At 45.1% G+C, this 13,236-nt stretch overlaps 1 protein-coding gene, 2 long non-coding RNA genes and 3 other non-coding genes across 7 annotated transcripts; 3 read left to right on the top strand and 3 right to left on the bottom strand.

Moving 5' to 3' along the window:
* Positions 1–326: 326 nt before the first annotated feature.
* On the top strand, positions 327–409 carry trnal-uaa (transfer RNA leucine (anticodon UAA)). The gene has a single exon. It is a non-coding gene; the product is annotated as a tRNA-Leu (tRNA).
* Positions 410–710: 301 nt separating this feature from the next.
* Positions 711–792, top strand: trnas-aga (transfer RNA serine (anticodon AGA)). Its single transcript has one exon. It is a non-coding gene; the product is annotated as a tRNA-Ser (tRNA).
* Positions 793–2,250: 1,458 nt separating this feature from the next.
* On the bottom strand, positions 2,251–3,856 carry LOC135260595 (uncharacterized). Its single transcript, XR_010331674.1, has 3 exons — positions 3,427–3,856; positions 2,721–2,748; positions 2,251–2,300 (listed from the first exon to the last, which is right to left on the bottom strand). It is a non-coding gene; the product is annotated as an uncharacterized LOC135260595 (long non-coding RNA).
* Positions 2,372–2,449, bottom strand: LOC135262300 (small nucleolar RNA SNORD126). The gene has a single exon (XR_010332180.1). It is a non-coding gene; the product is annotated as a small nucleolar RNA SNORD126 (small nucleolar RNA).
* A 798-nt stretch (positions 3,857–4,654) lies between the features above and the next one.
* Positions 4,655–6,560, bottom strand: LOC135260596 (uncharacterized). Its single transcript, XR_010331675.1, has 4 exons — positions 6,420–6,560; positions 5,608–5,871; positions 5,423–5,494; positions 4,655–5,297 (listed from the first exon to the last, which is right to left on the bottom strand). It is a non-coding gene; the product is annotated as an uncharacterized LOC135260596 (long non-coding RNA).
* Positions 6,431–13,205, top strand: sdr39u1 (short chain dehydrogenase/reductase family 39U, member 1). 2 transcript variants are annotated; one of them, XM_064345946.1, is made up of 7 exons: positions 6,431–6,580; positions 6,817–6,954; positions 8,381–8,487; positions 8,921–9,003; positions 9,517–9,638; positions 10,072–10,224; positions 11,682–13,205. In XM_064345946.1, the coding sequence occupies exons 2-7, from the start codon at positions 6,939–6,941 to the stop codon at positions 12,113–12,115; spliced, it is 915 nt and encodes a 304-aa protein (XP_064202016.1). In that variant the 5' UTR covers positions 6,431–6,580; positions 6,817–6,938; the 3' UTR covers positions 12,116–13,205. The 2 variants fall into 2 exon arrangements, with proteins under 2 accessions (XP_064202016.1, XP_064202015.1); XM_064345945.1 differs by lacking the exon at positions 6,431–6,580 and having other exon boundaries at positions 6,790–6,954.
* The last annotated feature ends 31 nt before the right edge of the window (positions 13,206–13,236 follow it).

Genomic DNA, 13,236 nt, shown 5'->3' with positions numbered 1-13,236 from the left:
TGCAACAGTCACTGTCCTGTGCTTCTCATATCTACAGAAAGCTTCGAAATTCCGCGTATCTGCCGCTCACCTGTAATAATGTGCGGTTACGTTTACCCCATATATTCCATGTAGCAAATTTCTTATTTTTGGACTAACAATTCGTTTCACCTTCCCACACCCATCGCTAAAACGCTCCGTGGAAGAGGGAGAAGGGCAGCGTCGTTTTCCTGTGATATCACGGAAGTAGCTCGCTATCGAAGCGATTCGGGTGAATTATCTGATTGTCGTTTATGCAGGTATTATATCAGAGTAAAACAGCACGTAGTGAGGGGGTGGACGTTCGCACCAGGATGGCCGAGTGGTTAAGGCGTTGGACTTAAGATCCAATGGACGTATGTCCGCGTGGGTTCGAACCCCACTTCTGGTATGACTCCCTTTTAACCCATTACTTAAACTGAACGCAATATTTCCGACAAATTTCGAGGGGCGCCAGAAGTAGATTTACGATTGAGAGTGCATTACTGTATTGTCAAACGTATTCCGTATTAACCCCGTAAGATTTATGATTTCAAATATGTTCTTAACTGAGCTGGTGTCACAATCGCTACTGGTAATTGACAGCGATGGAAAACTGACTTCGAGTTTTGCATTCCAGAATTCTTCGAGCGGATCGTAGTTACATTTTCTTCTACGTACCATATAACATAAATGCTGAATTTTGTTTCTATGTAGTCGTGGCCGAGTGGTTAAGGCGATGGACTAGAAATCCATTGGGGTCTCCCCGCGCAGGTTCGAATCCTGCCGACTACGAAGTCGTATTTTTTTGGTACTGCGAGCGGTATGAACAACTCCGCAAAATCGTATAACATGAACGTGAAGGTACATGGCCATGCAATCTTCTCATCCAACCGCAGAGCCTTCACTGAGCAGTGGACTTATACATAACCTAGTACACCAGATGTTTTGGTTTCATTTTGTCAGACCATCACTTTTGGGGAAGTGGAAAGCAGGAGGATAATCAAACAGCCAATAATGACCAGGTATGAAGGTACAGTAAGGGAGTTATTGAATTATGACTGGGTACAGGGCGTTCACAGTCCTTTTCCACAGCACCTCACATCCTCTTGGATAAAAACGTTCTGATTAGTTTAGGGCCACAAAGTTATTTACCCCACTATACACTGTAGTCACAAACTTATCCACTGCAAATGTATACGCACTGGTTTTGTAGGTTAATGTACTGAGGTCTCGGTCGGTTGTCACACTGGCGAGTAATCCAGCCTCTGCTTAATATTACATTACAGGCATTTAGCAGACGCTCTTATCCAGAGCAACTTACACAACTTTTACACAGCATTTTACATTGTATCAATTTATACAGCTGGATATATACTGAAGCAATTTCAGTTAAGTACCTTGCTCAAGGGTACAACGGCAGTGTACCCTTTCGGTTACAAGTCCAGTTCCTTACCCACTGTGCTACACTCCGTCCGATGCACGGCATAAGCCTTTAGGTAAAGTAGATCTGGATAAACGCGGGCTCGTACTGAATAACGGCCACCAGGGCAGTAGAAGCATTCTCAGCCACCATTATTGCAGGGGTGGGAAATTCTGGTTGTGGAGGGCCGGTGCGTTTGCTGGTTTTTGTCCCCACCGATTACCCTGGCTAAATAAACTAGCTGGCAGCACATACCAACACTGATCCACTCATAGATTAGGTCAGAGTTTCCCAACCCTGGTCCAGGAGACCCTCTGTATATGCGCTACCTTTTGCTCCAACCATAAGTGCTGCATTATAATGAGCCGCCAAGACACTAATTTCTTAGACTTTTTACATCTATTGAAGGATGCTTTACCTTCTTGAAGCCACATTATGCCAGAAATAGCCATGTCATAACTGAGAAACACTGGATTAGATCACAGTATAACATTTCATAGTGACACAATCTTCAGCAGCTAAATAAAACAAACTTCAGTGCACGTGCCTAAATAATGTGTTCAGGTTAGGAGAAAGGGGTTGGGGGGTGTTCAATACTACATTGCAATTCTACATTCCCCTTTACAAAAAACTGACCTAAAATCCCAGGGGAAGGGGGAGGGCAGTATTGTGAATACTGCAATAATTCCACAGAATCACAGCAATTATTTTTTTTAATGAAGTTTATTTATATACCAATAACAACTAGTCAATGAACAAAAATCACCCCCAATGAGATCCACCAGCTTGTTTTCTTAACATTTGTTCCACCAGCAGTGACTTTGTCTTGGTTTTTCCCCCAGTCTGTGGCAGACTCTCCTCACCAGGGTGACCCCAGCACCTGAGAAAGGAGGGGACATTAAGTACGATGCGGCTTTCCGGTTTTTCGCGAGCTGCGCACATTGCCCACGGGACTTGCTCAGTGCATGTGCATAATCACAGGATTCTCAGGTGAAACACGGACTGACATGCAACTCATCACTGCAAAAGTCACACACTGGGCTAGCTTACGCACAACCATTTCACAAAGCAGCACTGCACTCGCAGAGTCACCCCCAACATTATATTAAACCCCTCAGGGATCATCAACTCAGGCCCTTCCAGGCAAAGGGAGGGTGGAAAACTAGCAGTTCTTGGATCTCGAGGACCGCGAGGTGCTGATCCCTGCTGCCTAAATACTTAACACAGTAGTCACTGTGTCCGTCTGATCAGCAACTACATCATTTGCACCATTGGCATGGGGACCATGAGAGGAACTTACCGGATGAACAGATTAGCTGGAGGTCAGTCTGCAGAGGACGAAAAAAAAATCAGCAGCATTAATATTTTGCAAACAAGTGTTTTAATGTTCAAACGTTTACACATTTACATTGGCTTAACCGCTAATGGCAGGCAGCGGTGGCGCCTCCTGGTGGCCAGACCCGGTCAGTGCAGTGAATAATAATCACGAAAATCATCTGAAACACGGACTCACATGCAGCTCATCATTCCGGGCCTTGTGCGCACGCGGTCACTAAATAAGCAGGACGCCAAAAACGTCAAATTAACGATAAACAGGAGATGTTCGTGGTCTTTACTAAGGTAAACCGCTAATATACTCAGTGCCTTGTCTAACCACATGGTAGGTGCAATCACGTGCATGTGCCTTTTGCAAGAGCATCCGGTGTTTATAGCCGGCAAAAAACTTTGTTTTGCGCAGTGTTAGCGGCTTGTTCCGCCTGAAACCAATCCGCAGTTTTGGCTCCTACAGAAGCTTATAATTTACAGCATATCGAAAGGCTACCACATCTGGAAACGATTATGCACCTGCTATCCTAGCTTTAAAAATAAAAAAATAAAAGTACCGCGAGAACAAGCGTGGACTACCGTTACACGTTCTATAGCCTACTCCTGTTCTTTACCTTGAACCACACACCAAACAAAATGCATAAATCATTCTTTAGCGAGTTAATCCAAAATGTACTTACCACGCTCGTTTCCTTTGTGATGTCGGGCCAGACAAACGCTAGCCATTTAGCAGTTAGCCTGCTAACTACCGTTAGCAACTCGAGCTGATAAATCTATCATAATAAGAACAAGTGAACACAGCCCGCAGACGTAAAATAATACATTTGAGAACTACCGTTTTGATACATGTCGCTTGCCAGTTCACTAGTGGCCTATAATAAACTTGATAGCAAATAATTACGTCTTTTACAAAGGCCTGATTCCAACAACAACAAATATTACGAATTACAGATTAAAGCAGTTAAGAAGTGTGTAGTAAAGAGGGAAGAAATAACTATTAAATGTGCCATGCCGTAAGCTATTTTGCTCAACTTCAATTATCTAGAACTGTATCGCACCTACACTACCCTCTCACCCACGAGGTTGGGTGAAAAGACCGGATAATGGCCAGAGCGTCTCTTATTATCTTCTAATCAAACCACGTGTTTGCTTTGCGTTTCCGGATACCTACGCTCGCGCAGGGTAAACAGCTCTGCCACTGCCGGAAGCACAGTTCTCAATAAATGCGTTATAACGTTAAATGCATAAAGTTGTCTACCGAGATAGTACTGCGGACGTTCAGACATTTGAACTTTAACGTGTTCAGTTATTATTGATACAAAATATATCCTCGTTATTGTGCACTTATATTGTATTGTCTGCTGTAGAAAAATACTGTTTATTGATAATGACAGTAATTCATATTACATCTATACTAAGGATTATATATAGTATATAAGGTGTCTGCAAATCTCAAAATAAATGTATTTATTAATAGTATTTGAAAAAACAACGCCATACTAAAATTGATCATAAAATGAGAAATAGCTTCTGAAAATGCTGACACAATGTTGTTTTAATCTACGCTGGTGTGCTCATCTGAAAGAGAATTAGCTTCATAAACTGTGTCCCAAATGGCATTCTGCATCACATGCTCTATCTGTGCTTCCTACGAGCAATGGCTATTCAAAGTCTTTTAACCGATTCAAACTCTTGCCTATTTATGTACAGCATGTTACTGTTCTATCTAAGAGAACCAGTTCGTTTGGACCTGCTCACCTAAAGAAGCTGTTCGTTTGACTCACACATATCTCTCTGTTGATTTTTTTCTCAGGTTCCATCAAAGCCTCAAATTGCACATTCGAGCAGATTAGCATTCATGTGTCAGCCCTGTACCATTTTCTTATAAATTAAATTTATGATAGCAAACACATTACATTACATTTATTTTGGCAGACGCTTTTATCCAAAGCGACATACAATAAGTGCATACCGAAGGTCACTGGAACAACTACAAAACACAGGTCTGATAAGGTACAATACTCATTTTGTAAGTTATTCATAGGCATGAGCACATTAAGTCCAGTTCACACAGTAAACATTACGCTGACCAAACCTATGCTAAGTCAAACTAGGGGAAATTACAAGCTACAACATCAAGATAATGATACAAAGTACAATGATACAAAACACATTATGGTAAAGAACCAAGCATGGCCTGCTGTACAGGAATTACATCATGGCCTTCTTGACTCTTGGCAATATAATGTCTACTTTACTGCCTGATATCTGTAATTTAGGTTAATTACATTTTCTAAGTGAAATAAGATAAAAATGTATTTAAAATAAAAAATTTAAATGTATTTACATGTAAAAATATACAAATGCTAAAAATGTATAAATAACTGTACATATGAATTTTTTCATAAAAAAACACATTTTGAGTGGAACCAGCGCTCGCAGGATTTACAGGCAACCCATGACACCACCATGTCATCTTCGTCAGGGGGCTCAGCCTTGCCGCAGCCACAGCATCGGCTGAGGCTTTCCCCCCAATTTAACGATGTGCTGTCTATACAGAAAAAGAAGAGGAAACGTGAATTATTTCGCCCGTGCCATCACATGCCAAATTCGCAGGAAACATATTACTGACATATTTGTAATATGCTGCATACTGTTAATCCAAAGCATAATCACCTGTGGGTGGTGTCATGGGCCTGGCAAGCGCTGGTTCACCAGAGGAGGACGGCAAGGGCTGTGTCTCTGTTACTGAAGGGGAAAAAAAGCAATGAATGGATGCATAGTTTCATTGCGCTTTCTGCTTTTTATTAATTGCATATGGTGGTATGTTTTTTTTTTTTTCCTGACACACATGGCTCTACCTCTATCAGTGATATTCGGTGTCCTCATAGTGAGCTCCACACGGTGACGCTGGTGGAAGATCTTAAAAACTTCTTGAAATATTTTACACACCAAAATACAATTAAAATATGCAGTAAACGTGAAAGCGCATTCACAAAGTTTTCTACCTGGTAGAGCCTGACTGCCTCCCTCACCATCATCCCTTCCATGCATGCCTCAATAGCGCTACGCATGGCTTCCTCACTCCACAAGCACCTTTTCTTGCACGTTTTAGCCTTTCTCATCTGAAAAGAAAATGTATAACAATATATTTCTGCAATTTTATCGCCTATTGGGTCTAATGTATTAGACAGCCATTGTGTTTTAAAACATCATTCATTTCGACTAGACTAGACTAGACTAATATAGCCTGTCAAAAAGCGAATGTCAGTATCCGCAATTTCAGCCATCGAGAGCAGAACAACTTCCTGCGCCGTTTGTTAGGATAGGAAATTTTCTCAGACACATTTATTTGTATATTTAAGGTTAATATGAGAAAAGGCGGTGCTTATCGGCATTTTCAGCAACCCGTACAGGTACCAGAGACTGCAAGACCGGTACCGATTGTCTGACTTGACCTTAGTCACCGGAAGCAAAATAGCCGTTAGGACAGCTCTGTTGTAAATCGTGAGCGATCATCGTGAAATTTATTTTCATCGTCGCAATTTAGGAATTCCGAGTTCGTTCTACGTTAATATTGTAAACGAGGACTTATTGATATAAGAAAATGTATATGTAATAAGTTCATTTTTGACATTTATACAGTTTATTATGTGTACTTTCACGGACTTACCTTTCGTCCGTTAACGGCTTTCATTTATTTCAAATAAATATGAATTAAATACGTTGGTGTTTGAAGTGGTCCGATACACGTCCCCCCTTGCGGGTGCTCTCACTCTACTGACCTTGGACTCACGCAGTAACCAGCGGAAAGACAATATTTTATTTTAAAAGGTCTGCCATTAGCATCCCTAATAAATAAATAAATATTTTAAGACGTCATAGGAATACTACAATACAAACCTGGTGGAGAGGGAACTATTATATTTGTTTGGAAAATCCTACATTCTATATTTCTTCACATACTTGTTTACCAGAATTATTTAATTCAGTTATTAGTATTGCCCTTACAGCTATGGCGGTAGACTCCCTCAATTTCTGTAGTTCCTCGAGTACCATGTGACTCACAGTTCGGTGGCTGTTTCAGTACGGAAGTTGAATGATATTCAACGTGAGCTGACAACTGAACGAAGCTTCGTCTGGTTCACTCATAATACCCGCCCGAGCTGGCAGGAAAGCTGAAACGGGCAGAATGAGAGTTATTATAGGTAGCTATGTCGCTTAAAACGTTGCTTCACCTTGGGAATCTCAGTGATATATTTTGCATGAAACTTTTTTTGCTTGGGTGCTGCATTAGGTAATTGTGCCTTAGCTAGTTAGCCAATAACAAATCAGCGTGCTGTCGTTCACCATCACCGTTTTGGAAGTACAGTTTACTGCAACCTTGTGATTGCATTAATGTGCGATTGGTGCACGTTTTCGCGAAGGTCGCACCACTGTCACACTGACAATAACCTTCGATTGAGGTGTTCTTAACGGCACGGCTTTGGACGCATGCGCACTGTTGTCAAGCGCATTTCCACTGACTAGCATTACTATATAGCATAGACATTACAGGGTCAACGCGTTGCATGTTATTGGTAACATCATTCATAAAGCTATAGAGGCTAAACAGCGCTGTATTTGTTCACGAGCAGTCATTAATACAGGATAAATGTGTGCAGACCCACTAGTTTGTGTATCACCTGGATGGGTCGGTATCTGACTGAGATGATCATGTATCCATATCTGTGTAACGAAACGAGTACATTCATTAACCTGTACAGCTCCGACGTGTATCATTAATAGGGTAGGTATGCTACACACCTCAGACCTCATCAAAAGTCAGCAAAAAATCTATGTTATTTTGTATCATTGCCCAGTAACATTTAGCCTATTTTACAATTATGTTCTGCATAGGGGAACTGCTTTTTGGGCACAGAGACATCAGTATGAATGCTTTCTGTGCATTGAAATGAGTGAAGTCAGGTGAGGCAGTGAAGGCAATGTAACTACCCTGACTGCACACCACTGATAATACTGTTAAACCACGTTTCATAAACAGCTGTTTCTCAGGGCTTCCTGTCAATAAGTTATGATGATGATGATGATGATGAAGGAATGATGACTGTTTTGGTGCAGGTGGAGGTTCTGGGTTTGCAGTGGTGATGATGACGATGATGACTGTTTTGATGCAGGTGGAGGTTCTGGGTTTGCAGTGATGATGATGATGATGATGACTGTTTTGATGCAGGTGGAGGTTCTGGGTTTGCAGTGATGATGATGATAATGATGATGACTGTTTTGATGCAGGTGGAGGTTCTGGGTTTGCAGTAATGATGACGATGATGATGATGATGACTGTTTTGATGCAGGTGGAGGTTCTGGGTTTGCAGTGATGATGATGATGATGACTGTTTTGATGCAGGTGGAGGTTCTGGGTTTGCAGTGGTGATGATGACGATGATGACTGTTTTGATGCAGGTGGAGGTTCTGGGTTTGCAGTGATGATGATGATGATGATGACTGTTTTGATGCAGGTGGAGGTTCTGGGTTTGCAGTAATGATGACAATGATGACGATGATGACTGTTTTGATGCAGGTGGAGGTTCTGGGTTTGCAGTGATGATGATGATGATGACTGTTTTGATGCAGGTGGAGGTTCTGGGTTTGTGGGTCGAGAGCTAACCCGGTTGCTGCGCAAGAAAGGTCACGAGGTCACCATAGTTTCCCGCCAGCCTGGCCCTGACAGGATCACATGGGTATGATGACCCCCAGAGAAGCAGACGGACTCACTTCTCTTCTAACTCCATCTCTGTTTTATCTCACTTAGTCCATATCTCACTCTCACCCACTAAGTCTCTCACTCAATCTCTCTCATTTAATCTCTCACACTCCCTCTCACTCCATGTCTCTATCTCACTCACTTCATCTCTCTCTCAGTCTCACTTAGCCCATATCTCACTCTCACGCACTAAATATCTCGCTCTATCTCTCCCACTTAATCTCTCTCTCACTCCATCCCTCTCATTTAATCTCTCTCTCACTCCATCCCTCCCATTTAATCTCTCTCACTCCATCCCACCCACTTAATCTCTCTCTCACTCCATCCCTCCCACTTAATCTCTCTCTCACTCCATCCCTCTCGTTCAATCTCTCCCTCACTCCTGCCCTCCCTCCTGTGTTTGACTGCAGGATGATTTGGACGCCGACGGCCTCCCACCATGTGAGGGCGCTGTTAATCTGGCCGGAGAGAATCTCATGAACCCCCTGCGCTGGTGAGACTTGCGTCCTTCACCTGACCTATGGATCACAGACGGCTCCGGTCAGTTGTCTTTTAGATCGGTGACACAAGGAAAGGAAGGAGGGCACACACTGCTTCAGAACATTCCCATGGGGCCGTGGGCTCGCTATACGTATAAGGTCAAAGGTCAAGTCATGGTGATTACACCAAAGTGCGTTCCAGGTTTAACTAATTTTACTGGTACTGCACTCGCCCACATACTTAAGTGTTGCATACTTACCTGTCCAGAGTGTTCACCTGTGTGCTGTGCTCACCTGTGTACACCACAGTACAGAACACAGCCTTTTCTCTCTCGCTGTGGTCATGCATGTAGTACACAATGAACCGCAGTGTGGGGCTGCATTTTTTTGAAAAATGTTTTCAACTTCTCTGTCTCGATTCCTCCCCTCCTCTTCTTTCTCTCTCGCATCTGTTCCTCTATTCCTCCTTCCCTTTCTCTCTCCCGCCCTCCGTCTGTCCACTCCCTCTACCCCTCACACTCTTCAAGGTGGAATGAGAGTTATAAGAAGGACCTGTTCTCCAGTCGCATTGATACGACCAGAACTCTGGCCCGGGCGATAAGCTCCGCCCCCACGCCCCCCTGGTCGTGGGTCCTGGTCACTGGTGTGGGTGAGCCTCACTGGCACCTCCTAAAACACCTCACAGCTGTACTATATAGCATTTGAGCTAGTGCTGTGCGATTTAGCGCAACGATAATTATCGAATGAAATGGGAATCACCGGCACTATGTGCTGTGTTCCCTTTCGTTTAGTTCTCTCTTCAGTTACACCAGATGTGGTAGTAAGCATCCCACGGCCTCCGAAGTTTGCGTGTTTACTACCGCATCAGGTATAGTTAACGAGAAAAAGACAAATGTCTGTTGTATTGCATGAGAAAATTGTCATTGCGCTATATCACTCAGCCCGAGTTAGAGTGATCGTTTCCTGTCACGTCAGATCTTCATGTCACTGGGGGGGTTTTGCTGGTCAGATACAGGCTCAGTAATCATGAATGAAATGTAAAAGTGGAGACGTAATTCAGAGGTTTCCATGCCTCAACTCAGCGTGCTACAAGCCAAGCCAGACGGCCCTGTACACGGAGGACAGCGAGTGGACGCCCTTTGACCTCTTGTCCCAGCTGGTGAAGGAGTGGGAGGAAGCGGGACGTCTCTCTGACGACGTCGCCACGACGACCAGGCAGGTGGTGATCAGGCCAGGTGAGAGCAGGAGTGTGTGTGTGTCCTGGGACAGACTTGAGGGAAATAGTGGGGATATGTATATCTCAAATACATTATTCATTATTATTACATTCATTTGGCAGACGCTTTTATCCAAAGCGACGTACAAGAAGTGCATTTTCATGATCGTAGACAACTGCTGAACACGGGTTCAGTAAGGTACAATTACTTATTTTGTACAGCTATTTCTAGCTGAGAACAATGAACACTATCCTGGTCTAACATCTGCAAAGCCAAACTAGGCAGAAGATTAAGCTAGAGTATTAGGACAAATACAATTTACCAAGAAGTGCAGGGATGGGGCAACATGTAACAAGTGACAAGGAAAAAGGGGTTTTTTTTTTTTTTTTTTTTTTTTTTTTTAATATATATATATATATATATATATATACACAGCATGGTGGTGGTTATTCTAGGTATAGTCTGAAGAGATGAGTCTTCAGGCCACGGCGGAAGATGGATAGTGAGGGGGAGGTTCGGAGAGGGACGGGGAGTTCGTTCCACCACTGGGGAGCTAGGGTGGAGAAGCTCTGTGATCCCTTTGGGCGGGTGGGAGGGGTTACAAGACGCCCTGCTGCTGCAGAGCGGAGTGGTCGAGCAGGCACATAGAATTGAGTCATGTCCTGCAAGTAGATGGGGGCTGTCCTGTTGGCGGCAGTGTAGGCAAGGGTCAGGGCTTTGAATCGGATCCTGGCAGCGACCGGTAGCCAGTGAAGCGATCGCAGCAGAGGAGTGACGTGGGAGAATTTGGGGAGGTTGTAGATGAGCCGGGCAGCGGCATTCTGAATCATCTGTAGTGGCTGTATGGCACAAGCTGGCAGGTTTGCAAGGAGAGAGTTGCAGTAATCAAGGCGAGAGGTCACCGTAGCCTGGACGAGCAGCTGGGTGGAGTGCGTCGTCAGGTATGGTCGAATCCTCCTGATGTTGTATAGGAGGAATCTGCAGGACCTTGATGTTGCCTTGATGTGCTCCTTGAGGTCCAGTTGGTCATCCAGGACCACCCCCAAGCTCTTGGCAGAGTGAGAGGCAGTCACTGTGGTGCCATCAACTGTGATTGAGAGTTCACGAAGCAAGGAGGTCTTGTGCGGGAAGAAGAGCAGCTCAGTTTTGTTGAGGTTGAGCTTCAGATGGTGGCTGGCCATCCAGGTGGAGATGTCAGCCAGGCAGGAAGAGATCTTATCATTGACCAGTGTGGCCGAGGGGGGGAAAGAAAAGAAGAGTTGTGTGTCATCTGCATAACAATGATAGGAAAAACCATGTGAATTAATGACTGAACCAAGAGATCTGGTGTATAAGGAGAACAGCAAATACTTTAGATCAGGGTGAATGACTCAAATGCTAGGGGGGCTAAAAATATTTGACCCAGGTCAGATCACAGCACGTGTTTCCATTTTCACTGATGGGTATTTTTGTTTTTCCCAAACATCCTGCACCAGGGGCGGTGTTGGGGCGGGACGGGGGAGCCATGAAGCAGATGCTGACCCCGTTCTGGCTGGGACTGGGGGGCACTTTGGGGTCGGGTCAGCAGCCGTTCCCCTGGATCCACGTTTCGGACCTGGCAGGGATAATCGCCCGCTCCCTGGAGGTCCCCCCTCCTGCCCCCCCTGCGGCTGACGGTCCGGAGGTCCTGAACGGGGTGGCCCCCACCCTCAACACAAACCGGGAGTTCACCGAGGCCCTGGGCCGGGCGCTGGGCCGCCCCACCCTGTTCCCTGTGCCCGGTTTCGTCATGCGGGCGCTGATGGGCGCTGAGCGGGCCGTCGTGCTCATGGAGGGCCAGCGGGTGGCGCCCAAGAGGACTCTGGAGTCAGGGTACGAGTACCAGTACCCAGACCTGCGTGCCGCCCTGGGGGAGATAGTGGGCAGATGATGCCCGCTACCTGGCCCGCGATGGGTTCAACGCTGCTGTTAACTCCACCCACGACCCCGCCAAGAACCCGTCAGCCCTTCCCACAAACACTTCAGTCTAACCCAAATCCCGCTCAAACCCCCGACCAAGATGCCGTCAACCCTTCTCACAAATCCCTCAATCCACCTACAACGCCACTGAAACCCCAGACTAAGACCCCATCAACCCTTCCCACAAACCCCTCACCACAACCACAAGCCCACTCAAACTCTCAACCAAGACTCCATCAACCCTTCCCACAAACCCCTCACCACAACCACAACCCCGCTCAAACTCCCAACCAAGACTCCATCAAACCTTCCCACAAACCCCTCACTACAACCACAAACGCCTCAATCCCACCGACAACCGCCCTGGCTCCATTAACCACAGCCTTGACCCTGCCCACAGCCCCACTGGCCCATCCACATCCACGCCCTCAACCCTGCCAACAACTCCGCTGACTCCACCCCAACACCACCTCCACAATGACATCTCCTGAACTCCACCACCGGCCCCTTGGTGGGGTTAGGTGTGACTGTGGTCTGCATGGAGATGCTTGACCTTGGTTTTGGAGGTAGTTAGGGCCGAATCTGTGAATCTGACAGTGTGTGCAGTAAACCAGGGCACGTGAAGGTAACTGATGTTGGTTGTCTGATTTGAGTGTTGATTCTGTCTGATTAATGCTGGATGCCTGATTAAAGTGCATTTTAAAGACATTCTTAACTGTAGCTACGGGCAGGAGAGAGCTGTTATTCATGCTGAGGGCTGCTAGAGAATAAACCTACACACTACAGAAAGGTCTCAGCACAAATTGCAGATTTAAAATTTCAGGAAATAAATGATGAAAATGTGCTGAAGTACGTATGCAGATGAGTAAATGTATAAACAGTGCAAAGGTGCTTTCTATGCTGTGGCCTAGGATCTATAAACCACCATTTCCAGGTTTCCATCTAAGGAACATCTGCCATTCTTAGGATGCAAAATTTGAACATGTGGAACATGAATCACCACAAGTTGTGAGTGTTCATTTTGCCTTCGCTATCCAATAAACAGTGTTTCCAACACGGTGGTCAGTGTCACTGTCCATATCTCTGTATCTG

The sequence above is a fragment of the Anguilla rostrata genome, chromosome 8, assembly GCF_018555375.3.
Source record: "Anguilla rostrata isolate EN2019 chromosome 8, ASM1855537v3, whole genome shotgun sequence".
NCBI classification, from domain to species: Eukaryota; Metazoa; Chordata; class Actinopteri; order Anguilliformes; family Anguillidae; genus Anguilla; species Anguilla rostrata.
The sequence above is the reverse complement of the archived record's forward strand: the minus strand, read 5'-3'. Positions and strand labels throughout refer to the sequence as shown.

What these genes read in the sequence shown, in the direction of transcription:
- sdr39u1 (XM_064345946.1), top strand. An exon ending in GCCCTGACAGGATCACATGG is followed by an intron (nt 8,488 to 8,920) that starts GTATGATGACCC and finishes GTTTGACTGCAG; the next exon opens with GATGATTTGGACGCCGACGG. An exon ending in CTCATGAACCCCCTGCGCTG is followed by an intron (nt 9,004 to 9,516) that starts GTGAGACTTGCG and finishes ACACTCTTCAAG; the next exon opens with GTGGAATGAGAGTTATAAGA.